Below are 13,744 nucleotides of genomic sequence, written 5' to 3'. Positions count from 1 at the left end.
CTTTTTCCAGATCATTTATGAATATATTGACCAGGACTGCGCCCAGGTCAGACCCCTGGGGGACACGGCTATTTCTCTCTCCAATCTGGTTACTGAAGAAGAGTTGAGGAACCTGCAGTGCCGTGGCGCCAGGCCGGGCAGAGTCAAGGCCTCCCCAGGGCTGGCGCGTTCTCAGCGACAAGGGGGTTTACTGAGGCAGTTCCGGAGCTGTTGAAATGACGGACACATTGAATGGGCTGGAGCCCAGCCCTTGCCGGTGTGACCGCGCGCTCCCTGCTCCAGCTCGGAGGCGCCTGGCCAGGGGAGCGAGAGGCCCGGGCTAGGAGCGGAGCGATCCTTCACCAGACCTACTCTCCCCAGGCAGCGAGGTCTGTCCCGGACGCTCAGCCGCCCGCCTCGCCTCACCCCCGGCAGCGCCTCGCTGAGCCGGGACTCGGGAGTGCCCCGGCCAATGGGCCAGGCTATGCTAGCGCGCGTGCGCGGCGGCGGCCATTTTGGCAGGCGGTGAGGGGTTGAGTCAGTGGCCGGACAGTCTCTTCCCGGTGGACGGGTCCCTCAGTGCACTTAGCGCGGTGGTGAGTGCGGGGCGGCCGCCCCAGGGGCAGGGCTGGGCTGGGCCCGGCCCGAGGAGAGTAGCAACCCCCGGTGTGAACTGGGAGGCGGTGGGGCCTTCTCGTGCTGCGGGGGGAGGGGGATGACTCTGCAGTGCAGCTGCCTGCGAACTGGGCTCAAGCCGGCCTCCTTGGGCCGGGGGAACCCCATCGCCTCTCTCACGGGACTGTGGCTGTCCCCAGTCCCTCTCGGTAGGTCGGGGCGTAAGGGGGCTGGGCAGGGCCTGCCTCTCTTCCCCCCCCCCCCCGCCTTCTCAGTGGGCCGGGGTGTAGGGGGGGAGACTTAGCTCCCAAGTTCCTCTCGTGCAGGGGATGGTACCTTGTCTGTCCCAAGATTTCTCTCTCTGGGAATATGGACTTTGCAGGAGAATGAGGGGGAGAAACCTGCCCCAGCCTCAACACTTGCCCAGTAGGTACAGGCACTGATCTGCTTCATTACAACGATTTCTACTTTGACATAATGCATTAAAAGGGATCTTTTTTTATCGGGTTTACTTACCACCTGTTGAGGTGATTCCCACGACCCCCTTTTAATTATCTCATCACTGAGATTCATGTATATTAAAAACTTAACTACAACATTTAAAAAGACCCTTCTATTAGAATAAGAAAGAAATGGAGGTTCTGTTATTGAGCGCTAATTACTGTAATTAGTACTTTTGTACATCATTTTTCAATGTCTAAGTGATAAATATATGTAGTTATGTTCTACAAACCTATTCTTTGTATTGACTGTTTTTTTTTTTTTACAGTGTAACAACATACAAGCAAAATGGTGAGTTACTATGCATGAAATAGAGACCTTTTTGTGCCTGAGTTCAGCAGTATCATTAAGCTCTCTGCAGCTAAATGACTTTAAATAACAGAGGCCCCAGTCTTGAAAATACTTATAAACATGCTTAACTTTAACCACCTTAAATTGGGATTTTTTACCTAAATTAAGCATGTGCAGAAGTGTTTACAGCATTAGTTGTAAAGCTTTGTGAGGAAGACAATGATTGGGATAGGGATAAAGGAAAAAGCATTGACGTAAATGCAAATTGAGCACTCGTCCCTTGACTAGTAACAAAAGGTAACTAATACAATAATGGCAACAAAACTACCTGTAATGCTATACGTCTCACCGATATTAAACTGAAATCACTACATTACTGCTGAACATGATTGACAGTATTACTGAATAAAGTTTCTTCCCTTTAAAAGGAAAAAAATAACAAGAGTTGTTCTGTTATGTTTTTGTTACAGTCTCGAAGATATGATTCCAGAACTACTATATTTTCTCCAGAAGGTATTGTTCTGTAAATGGGAACCACATAACCAATCAACTTCTCTCCTTATGCCTCCCCAAAAATTTTAAATAGCAACTGAAATATGTAGAAGTCTTGAGTGTTGACAATTTGCCTGAGTTCATTTGTGACACAGAAATCAGATCTTCTCATTAAGAGGAACACCCAAAACTATAAGGGAGTTCATGGCCATAGTGGAGATATGCTTTTAATTTTAATGCAGATAGAGGAACTTTTATACTTTATTCTTAAAATTATCTCAATCTAATTGAGATCTGCATCTTCACATTTCTTTTTGAAGGCTCTCCAGCTTAATTTATATATGGTTCTTGCCGGTTCCATTGGCAGTGAATTACGTGCTCGTGCCCAGAGGGGCTGACTGCCACCACCCTTTTGGTAGTAAGTTTGGGTGTGTTTTTTCAGTCCAGCTTTGGGCAAAATTCAGTGAGATTTTGCAGTAAACTTTGTCAGCCAGAGGGTTCCTTGTGCCAGCCTCGATACACCCCCAGTTTCCAGAAAGACAACCGCATTCATCCTTATAACTCCGGAAACAATGCACAAAAGTAAGAAATGCAAAACCATAAGAATTTTCATGTAGGAACAGACCCAAAAGTTTATCTACTCAGTATCCTGTTTCCTTTTGTCAACAGTGTTTAATGCTGAATGCATCAGAGGAAGGTTTTAACCTTCCAAAATTCAAACCATTGTTCAGTACTATCCTAGGCAGTGGAATGACACAAAGAAAACATTTCCCAGCTATTGGCTAAGCCCTGACACATGAGTATTAATAGTCCATACAATGGTATCCTACCTAGTGTAACATTTGATGCTACTTATTCATAGAAGTGTCTACAACTCCTTTTTGAATCTTGAAAAATTCATGGTTGTTGTCTCTGTTTCTGCTTCAGTTAGTTTTGTAGATCAGGGTTTCTCAACCCTTTTCTTTCTGAGGCCCCCCACATCATAGTATAAAAACTCCAGGGCCCAGTGGGGAGAGGAGGAAGTTCAGGGGTGGGGGGGATCGAGCCAGCTCCCAGCGGAGTCCGGGGAGGGAGTGCCACCTCCACCCCGACTCTCTTCAGCAGGCCACCCGCCTGTCTGGATTGAGGGGGAGGGGGATGAGGAGGGAGGCGCAACCAAAATTTATAACTCAAAGATGGAGGCTCAGCTCAAAAAGTTTGAAAACCACTCATGGTGCAGGGAGGTGGTAGCTAGGGGCTGTGTGCCGGGAGGCCTCCCTTGCGGTCTCTGTTCCCTGAGGGCTCTGCCGGCCATGAAGCCGGGTCCCCTCGCCCGGGCGGCTCTTACCAGCTGTGTGAGCAAAGGGGGCTGGGAGCTGAGGAGCAGCTTCAACCACCTGCACTAGCAGCAGCAGGAGATGAGGGAACTCCGCAGCTGCCTGCTTCATGGCACCAGCCAGAGCAGCAGCTGTCCCGCACTGCCTGGCTCTGGCTTCCCACCTCTTACCTGGCCGGGGGAGAGGGGTGGAGCTGCCCCAGGACTGGCCCTGCTCTTGCACTATAGTTTCAGGGGGGCAACACCCCTGTGTCCTCCCAACTCTGCCCATGGGCTCAGGGCTTCTGCCCCTCTGGAATTCAGCCCTGCTGCTCCAGGCTTCAGCCCTGTCGGGGGTGCTGAGGATTGGGACTTCAACCCCGCAGCTCCTGGCTTCAGCCCTGCGGGAGCTGCTGGGGCTTGGGCTCTGGGTTTTATCTGCGGGGCCCCGCGGACCCTCTGAAAGGGTTTGCGGACCCCCAATTGAGAACCACTGTTGTAGATAACTTGCATTTAAAATTCTCTGTAAGGGCAAGGCTTTTTTCTATCTGAACCTGCCACTGTGTGTGTTCATTGGATTTCTTATTTGATTCTGACCAATTAACTTGCCATCAGTGACAGACCTAGGACCTGATCCTGTGATGTGATGACTTCAGTGAGAGTTGGTTAAGTTATGCTTAGTATGTTGTGCGAGGTGCTCAACACCTTGTAGGATTGGCCCTCTTCCGAGTTAAATGGTTGAATTTACCAACTTAAACCTCTTTTTCTAGGTCGCTTGTATCAAGTTGAATATGCTATGGAAGCAATTGGACATGCAGGCACTTGCCTGGGAATTTTAGCAAATGATGGTGTATTGTTAGCAGCAGAACGGCGCAACATCCACAAGCTTCTTGATGAAGTCTTTTTTTCAGAGAAAATATACAAGCTTAATGAGTAAGTTGAGATGTTGGTGAAATATGTTCACTGCTGTTATAATTGCTAATAGGGTATTTAATTACCTCTGTCATTCAAACAACTTGAAGAGTTTTGAGTTCTTGAGTGAAATTATTTTATCTGTGTTAACTTTAACAGCTCTCAAAAATTATGGTTATAGCAAAATCTTTTCTAGACAGAATAACCCATATGTTAAAGCTAATATGGGAATGTTTTTTGTAATGGGAGCTGGTATTTCCCAATACGGGGTGCTATCACTGCATTAGTATTTATGTGATAACGCTCTGCTCTCTGATTTCCTCATTTCTCCTAATTTTCAGATTTACGCTTGAACAAATTTACCCGTTGCTTCTATTGCTGATAGGTTTTCATATTTCAGTGATGTGCACTCTGTTACATACATTACCTTCCACTTCCTGATTTTCTTCATTTGCTCTCTGTTCTGTTTTAAAACTGAACAATTCTGCACATTATTTCTGCAATAACATTGGTCCCTGTCTTGTTCATATGTTATCTTTAGTTTGTATAGGCTGCAAGTCACATTTCAAATCATGCATTTTTGTCTTTCGTATTTTCTGTGAATATGAGTAAAGCATGCATTAATATTCTATGACATAACTGTAGTAGAGATGATCCATATCTCCATTTCTCAATCTCTTTTTTTCTAATTATTCAGATTTTTGTTACCTGTGGACTGTTTTCCACTCTGCCCAATAAAGGTCTGGATACTCATGTTCACTGGAGTTCTGCTCGGTGCACGTGAGGCATAAGTGACTTTGTCCTCTTTCCCCCCTCCCTTTCTGCCTCAATCCTGGGGGCAGCCAGGGGCTTATTCAGCAGGGGGGAAGAACTGGGTTATTCAGGAATCCTGTTACCTACAATCAAAGGAGTGATTACTTGTGTCTGCTCCTACTTTTTTCCCTCTAAATCCACTACCTGGATTATTTTTCTACTTTTGTATTTGATCCTGTCTGCTCAAGCAGTGGATATTTTATAGCCATCTCAAATTCAGCAGGAGAAACACCAAATTTAAGCTACTTGGCACAGTTAAGGATATGCAATACTCTTTGCTAAAAATAAATACAGCTAAGAAAATTCCCATCTGTTCTCATCTGAATCAGTTGTTTCTCTCAAATTGTTTTTCCAGTAACAATTAACCAGTTTGTCAGTTGCGCGCACACTGAATATCCTCTAGAATCTCCATTAATAAGAATTTAAAGCTTTGTTTTAGTTGGTCATTGCACAGTATGTTTGACCCGAATAAAAGGTTGTCAGAATGTTACTGTGCTGTTACGGGAGTGGTTACAACATGTATCTGACATAATGCAGTGGCAGGAGCTTATAGCCTTTTTTGTTTTACAGTGTGTGGGTTTCATCGTAGGTATGAAACGGTGTTCTTCCTCTGAAACGTTGCATAATGATATAACTATTGCTCGGGAATGAATAACAACCCAGTGAACTTGTGTATTTATATTTCAGGGATATGGCTTGCAGTGTTGCAGGGATAACTTCAGATGCTAATGTTCTAACAAATGAACTGAGACTTATTGCACAAAGGTATGGTTACAGATATTCTTGTAGCTTTACTTAAGAGCTGTAACATGTGACAATGAGGACTTAAGACTAACCCTGACTTCAAATTTAATCCTCTAACAAGGAATATGCTTCTCTTTTGGTCTCTGTGTATGTATTAAAGTTTAATCAAACAAAAGGAATAAATGTTCTACATTTTTGCCCCTGACTAAATTAAGTTTTGCTTTTACTTTCATGTATGGTTGGCTCATGTGAACTAAAAGGAGTAGCTCTAAAAGAGCTTTAACATTTACCAGAACCTAACCAATGGCTTAATGAATACTTGGTACCAGTCAACAAATTGAACTTCTGGATCTGCTTATTTTATAATTCCTATTTACTATTCTGGTCCAATTGTATACATGTTATAAAATATAATGCCTTGCATGTGAGCCTCCTTTTTGTGGCCTATATATATGAACCATATACCCAACTTTAACACTATTCAGATAACTAAATATACTAACAGAAGATAAATTTGTTCATTTTTAGATGATTTGACAAACCAGGCCAAGAAAATGGAAAATAACAATCTGTCAAACTGTGTTTTACATTATCTTGTTATGTATTCCAGACAGCTCCAGTTTATAGCTGAATCTCTAGTCATATAGCGCAATAAAGGAAACAGTATCGTTTCCCCGTTTGTTTACATTGCATAAAATAAATAACCAAAATGGTTGGATTACATCCACTAAGGATTACCCTGTTCCAGTGAAATGCTAATCAATTTATTGTTAATATGTTAGAGGTAGTTAGTGTACTATACTTCAGAAATGTCCTTTTTTAAAAATGAAACACTTTTAACTACTGGATAGCTAGGTAAAGACCTAATAAACGTGTGCAGCTTCAAGGTTGTCTGATTCCTTAAATAAGGAATAATATATAATTACAGAAAGTGTTCTCAAATATAAATTTGGTTTCTTATAAAGAAACATTTTATTTGCCATATCACCTCATGGAGTACAAAGCCATTCATATATTTTAAACTACATTTGCATACTATCACCCAGACCTGTGAAAGGGTACGCTTTCATTATACCCAAGGATCTGGTCCATTACTTTAATACATTTTTCTTAATTTATTATTATTATAGCTGTAGTCTTATAGTAAATTTACAGACGTTGTGATGGTAATGTCACAAGTAATAGAAGTTGTGTTGAAATTTAAAGGTACAGGCATGTGTACTCTTTACTAAATTGCTAACCTCAGTCCTTTTTGGGTAACTCATAACTCGTTATTCCATTCTTATAGCCATCCTTGTAAGAGTCACGCTGCTTTCATTTTTTAATTTTTACAATACACCTGTCTTGCCAACATGTTTTCTCTCCTAATTTATCCTGCTCCAAAAAGATTGTTCCAGATTCATTGGTCTCTGCTCATGGGCCATCATCAGGTAATATACTGAGCCCACTCACTCTTGTGACAAATGTACAACCTAATCATTATGGAAAAATTCAAAGTGATTTGTTTTTTATTAAGTCTTGTGAAACAACTTTGGCACACGTTTTCCATTCGAAAGTTTGGTAATAAAGACATCAGTGCCAGAAATCTTGTTCAGAGACTTGTTTTGTATTACCTTCTGCTCATTCTCATCCTTCCACTAGCTAATTTTACTTTTCATTCCCCGTTGCAAAAAAGTACAGTTTCCATGGAGGTTGCTATCACAGCCACATTGCAAATTGGCTGGTAAGAATTACTAAATAATAGGGAGGCCTAGTACTTTTTGCTGTGGTACCAGCTGTGTGTTTTGGGATTTCCATTCTCATTCTGATAGAACTGTGAATCAAAATAATATCTTAAGCATTGCTGTGCTGAGCTCTGTACCTGAATTATGGAGATGAAAAACAAAAGGAGTATTTTGAAAAATATATTATTTTTTATATTTCTTTTGAATATTAGGTATCTATTGCAGTATCAAGAACCAATTCCTTGTGAGCAGTTGGTAACAGCACTATGTGATATCAAGCAAGCTTATACACAGTTTGGAGGTAATAAATGAAACATATTTGAACTTTTAAATGTCTAAAGAATGATTTTATGAAAGTTATTTACAATACTTGGTTACTGGCCTATAAAATTGCTAAGCGCAAATGACCCCTGAGAAATTGCTGAAGGAATTTACTTTTCTTTTCAAGTGATGGCATTGAAATGATGATGAATTTATAGATACTAAATTTGCTGGTATACACACAGCCATTAATCACTGTTGAAAAGTTGGTGGCTGAGATGTAGGGCTTTTTGAGCACAGGAATGCCCTGAATCCCAACAGGAAGAAATTAGTTTTGTGTATTTTATTTATTTATTTTTAAAATCTAGGACCCATATATTGTACCAATGTAACTGTGGACTAGCAGCTGTGGCTAGGGGCATCTGTCTTCAAATACTTCTTTAAATTATTAGTGTGGATCAGACAACATGGTTCTGTGACTGTAAGAGAACAATGTTATAGCCTAGGGAGTGTTTCCAAATACACAGAACTGTGATGTTTCCACAAACACAAGCAATAAAAGTGTTAAAACACAGAAGACCCTAACTGGCTGATAACCTCCATTATATCTGTAGTGTGACTTGACCATTAATGTGCTTTGGTTTCTGGAGCTCTTATGCTAAAAATGTAAGGATGGTCATTGAAGATTTGTTTTAAGATACTAAGGTGGTAAATTCCAGTTTGTTTACATGGAAATAAATTGCTGGTAGTGTAAGAGATTGAAATAAGACTCCAGCAGCATTCTTCCTCACATCTTAGAAGGAAACAATAAAAGGATTTATAGTACAGCTTATCTAAACTACCAGAAGTACAGAGCAGTCTATTAAATCCTAGCTCAGAGGAAAGGATTTAACATTTTCCTTGACTCTTTTTTTAAAAGCAGCGTTCGGGACCAATCTTGTTACTAAATTTAGATTACTAATACCCTTGTATTTTAACAGGAAAACGTCCTTTTGGTGTTTCATTGCTGTACATTGGCTGGGATAAGCATTATGGATTTCAGCTGTATCAGAGTGATCCTAGTGGAAACTATGGAGGATGGAAAGCCACGTGCATTGGGAATAATAGTGCTGTAAGATATTTTTTCTTAATAAAACAAAATAAATGAACTTGTCCATGATAAATAGGTTTACAGTTGTACTGTACTAACCACAATTCCATATTCATTACTACTACAAGCAGAAATAGTTGTAAAATATTTCCTACAGGAATGTTAATGCCAGCAGTATTAATGATCTCTGACAACTGACACCGGAACTTTAAATTGCCTATATGCATTGCTTTGCATTAAATAAATCTCCATTCTTTGTCTGACAGGCAGCTGTGTCAATGTTAAAACAAGACTATAAAGAAGGAGCAATGACCTTGAAATCTGCACTTGCTTTAGCCGTTAAAGTGCTAAACAAAACCATGGATGTTAGTAAACTCTCTGCAGAGAAAGGTAAGCAGTATTGCTCTCCCATATTTAAAGGTGAACCTGCTTTAACTCCTTGCTGCTGAAAAACCCAAACACTTGCTGTAAAAAGATTACAATAAACTGGATGTGTTTCAAACAATTGCTTTTTAGTCAAAAATAAGTCAGTGATAATGCAGTTTTAGAAAACAAACTAGTGTATTATATTGCCACACAGGTAGTTTGTAGCCGTGTCAATCCCAGGATATTAGAGAGACAAGGTGGGAGTGGTAGTATCTTTTATTGGACCAACTTCTTTTGGTGAGAGAGACAAGCTTTTGAGCCACACGGAGCACTGTCTTGCCTCTCTTACCAACAGAAATTGGTCCAATAAAAGATATTACCTCTCCCACCTTCTCTCTATTATATTGCCACTCAGTTTCAGTGGACAATGGCCAGTTTTGCAGATGCAGGAATTACTAACTCTCAACCTTGAGCCTGCAAACAAGCACGTGCTTAACTTTGTTTATATGGGCAGAGCCATCCCTAGGGTACGGTGAATCGGGGTAACTACTCCGGGCCCTGTGCTTGGGGGGGCCCTTTGCTTCGTGGCGGGGGGGCGAGGAAGAGCCCCCCCCACCAACCTCCTCTTCCTCCTCCCAGTGCCTCCCCGCTGATCAGCGCTTCCCCCTCCCTCCTAGCGCCTACCACCGATCAGCTGTTTCCCAGTGTCTGAAGGTGCTGGGGGGAGGGGAGAGGAGCGAGGGCGCAGTGCGCTCAGGGGAGGGGGCGGAACTGCGTGGGGAGGGGAAGAGAGAGGGTGGGGTGGGGCCTTGGGAAGGGGTAGGGGGGGAGCACCCTCTCTCCCCCCCCTCCTCCCGGCAGAAACTTGGTGCCTATGTCCCGGGCCCTGCACGCCCCTAGGGACAGCCCTGTATATGAGAGTAGTCCATTTATTTTTTTTACTACTCACATGAGTGAGTAACGCATGTACAAAAGTGTTGACAGAATCAAGGCCTTAAGCTGAGATTTTCAAAGGAGACTGTTTTGAGTTTGGTGCCTAACTCCCTCGGGCTCCTTTGACAATCCTAACCATAAAGAACCTTGGCTATTAAATATTACTAATTTTAGGTAAAAGTAACAATGCAAATATTTTCTGTCTTTTTCAGTTGAAATTGCAACATTGACAAGAGAGAATGGAAAGACAACAATTAGAGTACTAAAGCAAAAAGAGGTGGAACAGTTGATAAAAAAACATGAGGAGGAAGAAGCAAAATCTGAGCGTGAAAAGAAGGAAAAAGAACAAAAAGAAAAAGATAAATAGAACTTGAAATCAAGCATTTTATAGATTATATAGGACCTGCTTCAATGAAAGATTTGGATTTCCACTTCATGAAAGCCTGCAAATCTGATAAAGTGGAAAAGCCAGAAATATTACTTATTGAGCCAGGCCTTCAGTCATCATAAAATTTAATACTTGATTTACCACTTCTTGCATTGAATTACTATTACTTTAACTCTAGAATTCATTTATTTCTTACATCTTTTTGTTTTGTATTACAGAATAAAATGTTAAAAGAATGGTAATGGGTATTTTATTTCATCAGTAATATCTAAATACACTGATTTGAGGGAAGTTAAATATTTTAAATCAGTCTAGAGCCTATACGTAGCTACTTGGTAAATAACAGAGTTATGACACTACTGTGAAAAATAAAGCCTTTCAGAAGTTTAGAACACCTTTACAGAACATTTCCTATTTAAAATTCTAATACTGAATGAATTTTTGTCACACAAGATTATAACTTTTTGGCATATTAAGTTTTATAATATCAAGGCTGCTCCACTAATATTCCTGTAAGCAGTAAGAGTACTTCTAATTTGTAGTAAATACTGTTAGTTTAATATAACCTTCCAGAAAAGTATATACTTTCAAATAAACTAATTGCCAAAGTTTAAATGATTAAGATATCAAAATAAGCTATTTTCTCACAAGTAAGTAACATTACCCTCCCTAAGGAAGGTATTTGTAAGAAAAAGTAAACTATCTTTAAGATACATCTTTAAATCAACCACTTCCACAGAACTTAGGCTGGTTGTTGTTTGTATTCCAAGGGCATTAAACAGTTTCATCTTGTTTTCATGCCCTAGCTTGATGCTACTGGCTTTTCTGACATTGCAGGGAAGGATTAAACTGCTCCCAAGAGCTGTATCCATTTGCTTTAAAATTTATGAAAATACTTTGATTTAGGTTTATTCAGATTTTTTTAATGTGCAGTGCCCCTTTTTAATACTCCTCACTAAGTACTGACAAACTAGACATTTAAATTATTGGGTGAGGTAAAAAAACAAAAAAAACTAGCCCAAACTTAAAGTTCTACCCATTAAGTATGAAATAAAAATCCACATGGAACAAATATATGATGATGTCCTACAACTTAGATGAACTAACTTTTCATTCAATGTTAAAGGGATTTCATCTAGCGTAACCAGCCAATAGGTATTGTATAGGTGGTGATGTGCCTTTTTACTGTCCTTTCTATTCAATAGTCTCAATTCTCTGACACATCCCAGAATATCACCAGTAATTCTAAAAAATAAGACTAACTGATTGTTCCTTAACTGAGGGGGCTTTAACTGATGGATTTCAAGCTGTAATATTGGTCGTTGGGCCTTTAATTTAATATTCAGTATTTCTTACTGTTCCTCTAAAGGAAACCAGGTTCACAGGATTGAAGTGGATCTGAAAAAAGTTGAGTTCAGTTTCGTGTGTCATTTTATTTTGTATAATCTATCCCAGATAGTTTTGACTGGTAAAGTACCTCCTCCAAATGTGGCCAAAAATTGCCCGCAGTCTGAACAAAAGTAAATTTATATAGCCTGTTGCCTCAAAGGAACATAGAATTCTATCAGATTGTTTCCAAACATCCTGTATTAAAAGTTTAAATGATTTGGGGATCATAACTATGATTTATTTTAAGATGAGGCATTTGTTCCCATATAATATATAGCATTCTTCCCGTTTGTTTTTTAAGACTTATCTAGTTGATACCTGCAGGTCATACTGAATTCTCTCAACTTTTAGTAGCACATTATATATCAAAGTGTAGTTAGAGTGGGAAGCATTTTTGATATTCTGTTTCAGCTTTAACCATAAGAGCAAGTTTGCTGAAAAAATGAAATCCTGACTAAAACTGTTCATTATATAGACTAATGCAAAGTATTAAATTCCCTTCATTATATATGGCCATCATAAAAATGAAGCTTAAACTCTTGTACATAATGGAGTTGCTCCTGATGCATTAGTCTAGACTAGTGTAGAAATGCCAGAAGTTTTGAGCCTTTTCACTTTTTAAGGTCACAGAAGCGCACATATTACAGTGATGGGGGCCATATAAGTGCCAAGTATCCCAATAGTGATAGTTCCAAAAGTAATGAACTATTTTTGAAGACATTAACACCATCTGAAAAAGATTGGGTATGCACAGTAAGGGCTGGTCTACACTGGGGGGGGATCGATCCAAGATACGCAACTTCAGCTACACGAATAGCGTAGCTGAAGTCGAAGTATCTTGGATTGAATTACCTGGGGTCCACACGGCGCGGGATCGACGGCCGCGGCTCCCCCGTCGACTGCGCTACCGCCGCTCGCTCTGGTGGAGTACCGGAGTTGACGGTGAGCGTGTTCGGGGATCCGCGATATATCGATCCTGGATAAATCGATTGCTACCCGCCGATACGGCGGGTAGTGAAGACGTACCCTAAGTGTTCTCTCTGGCTGCTGGGAATCAAATGCAGCAGTTGGCTTGTGTGCCTGCTCTATAAATGATGTACACACAATTATTGGCTTAGCATAAATATAGTTTGGAGGGGCTGTCACAGTTCAAGTTAAGCGTACCCTACTTAAGTGTCAGATGTCTAGTCTAGCTGACACCTTTCTCAGGATGGGATCTGACAAAATAGCTGTCTCCATTCAAGGGTTTTAGGCTCCGGACTCCTGCAATTCATAGTGATCACCTCAGCAGGTGTGAATTCAGCAGCTGCAATTCTTGTCTCTCCAGGCAATAACAGGGTTATTCAGTGACTAGGCTAGGTTCATGAAGCAAAGTACTATTTATTTGGAACCAAAGCATTTAAGAGAAAACATCTTACAAACAATAAACAGCTTTTCTGCATGCCTGGCTTACCTGGTGTTAAAGACCATATACTAAGGTCAGGGCTGATATTTTATACAGTTTCAAGTCCTTTGTTGTTTTAGTCATCTTAAACCAGGTCAAACTAGTCTAGGCTATTGCTTCAGGGAGTGTAGCTTCAAAAGACTTAATCTGCATTGTTTCAGTATTGGGAATTTACATTATTTACCCCCAAGTGTCTAGTTCCATTAGTTCACCCACTGATCCAGGAAAACAATCACTAACAAGCCCGTAAACGTGCCTATAACATTATATAAGGTTGATAAAATAGTCTTTGGCCCAGATTTTTAAAGGTATTTGGGCATTACTGCTCTCAGCATTGCAATGCCTAGCTGATTTATGAACCGAAATCTCATTTGAAAAGGGATTTAGGCACCTAGGAGCCTAAATCCCATTGACCAAATGTCTACTTTTGTAACTTGTACTCCCATCTGTTAGTATTCATATATTGTCTCGTGTCTTATAACTAGATTATAAGCTCTTTGGAGCTTGG

At 40.6% G+C, this 13,744-nt stretch overlaps 1 protein-coding gene across 3 annotated transcripts; it reads left to right on the top strand.

The window, feature by feature from the left end:
• Nucleotides 1-488: 488 nt before the first annotated feature.
• On the top strand, nucleotides 489-10,624 carry PSMA4 (proteasome 20S subunit alpha 4). 3 transcript variants are annotated; one of them, XM_065411816.1, is made up of 9 exons: nucleotides 489-575; nucleotides 1,364-1,386; nucleotides 1,857-1,899; nucleotides 3,943-4,105; nucleotides 5,585-5,662; nucleotides 7,578-7,666; nucleotides 8,607-8,737; nucleotides 8,983-9,106; nucleotides 10,228-10,624. In XM_065411816.1, exons 2-9 carry the CDS (start codon nucleotides 1,384-1,386, stop codon nucleotides 10,380-10,382), a joined length of 786 nt encoding a protein of 261 aa, XP_065267888.1. In that variant the 5' UTR covers nucleotides 489-575; nucleotides 1,364-1,383; the 3' UTR covers nucleotides 10,383-10,624. The 3 variants fall into 3 exon arrangements, with proteins under 3 accessions (XP_065267888.1, XP_065267889.1, XP_065267890.1); XM_065411817.1 differs by lacking the exon at nucleotides 489-575 and adding an exon at nucleotides 718-803; XM_065411818.1 differs by lacking the exon at nucleotides 489-575 and adding an exon at nucleotides 999-1,020.
• The last annotated feature ends 3,120 nt before the right edge of the window (nucleotides 10,625-13,744 follow it).

This window comes from Emys orbicularis, chromosome 10, assembly GCF_028017835.1.
Source record: "Emys orbicularis isolate rEmyOrb1 chromosome 10, rEmyOrb1.hap1, whole genome shotgun sequence".
In the NCBI taxonomy this organism is placed as follows: domain Eukaryota; kingdom Metazoa; phylum Chordata; order Testudines; family Emydidae; genus Emys; species Emys orbicularis.
Note: the sequence above shows the minus strand (reverse complement) of the source record. Positions and strands in the feature narration are given on the sequence as shown.

Excerpts from the sequence above, each read along its gene's own strand:
- PSMA4 (XM_065411816.1), top strand. Across the intron at positions 1,900-3,942 it reads TACTATATTTTCTCCAGAAG|GTCGCTTGTATCAAGTTGAA; the intron begins GTATTGTTCTGT and ends CTCTTTTTCTAG. Across the intron at positions 4,106-5,584 it reads AAAATATACAAGCTTAATGA|GGATATGGCTTGCAGTGTTG; the intron begins GTAAGTTGAGAT and ends TTTATATTTCAG.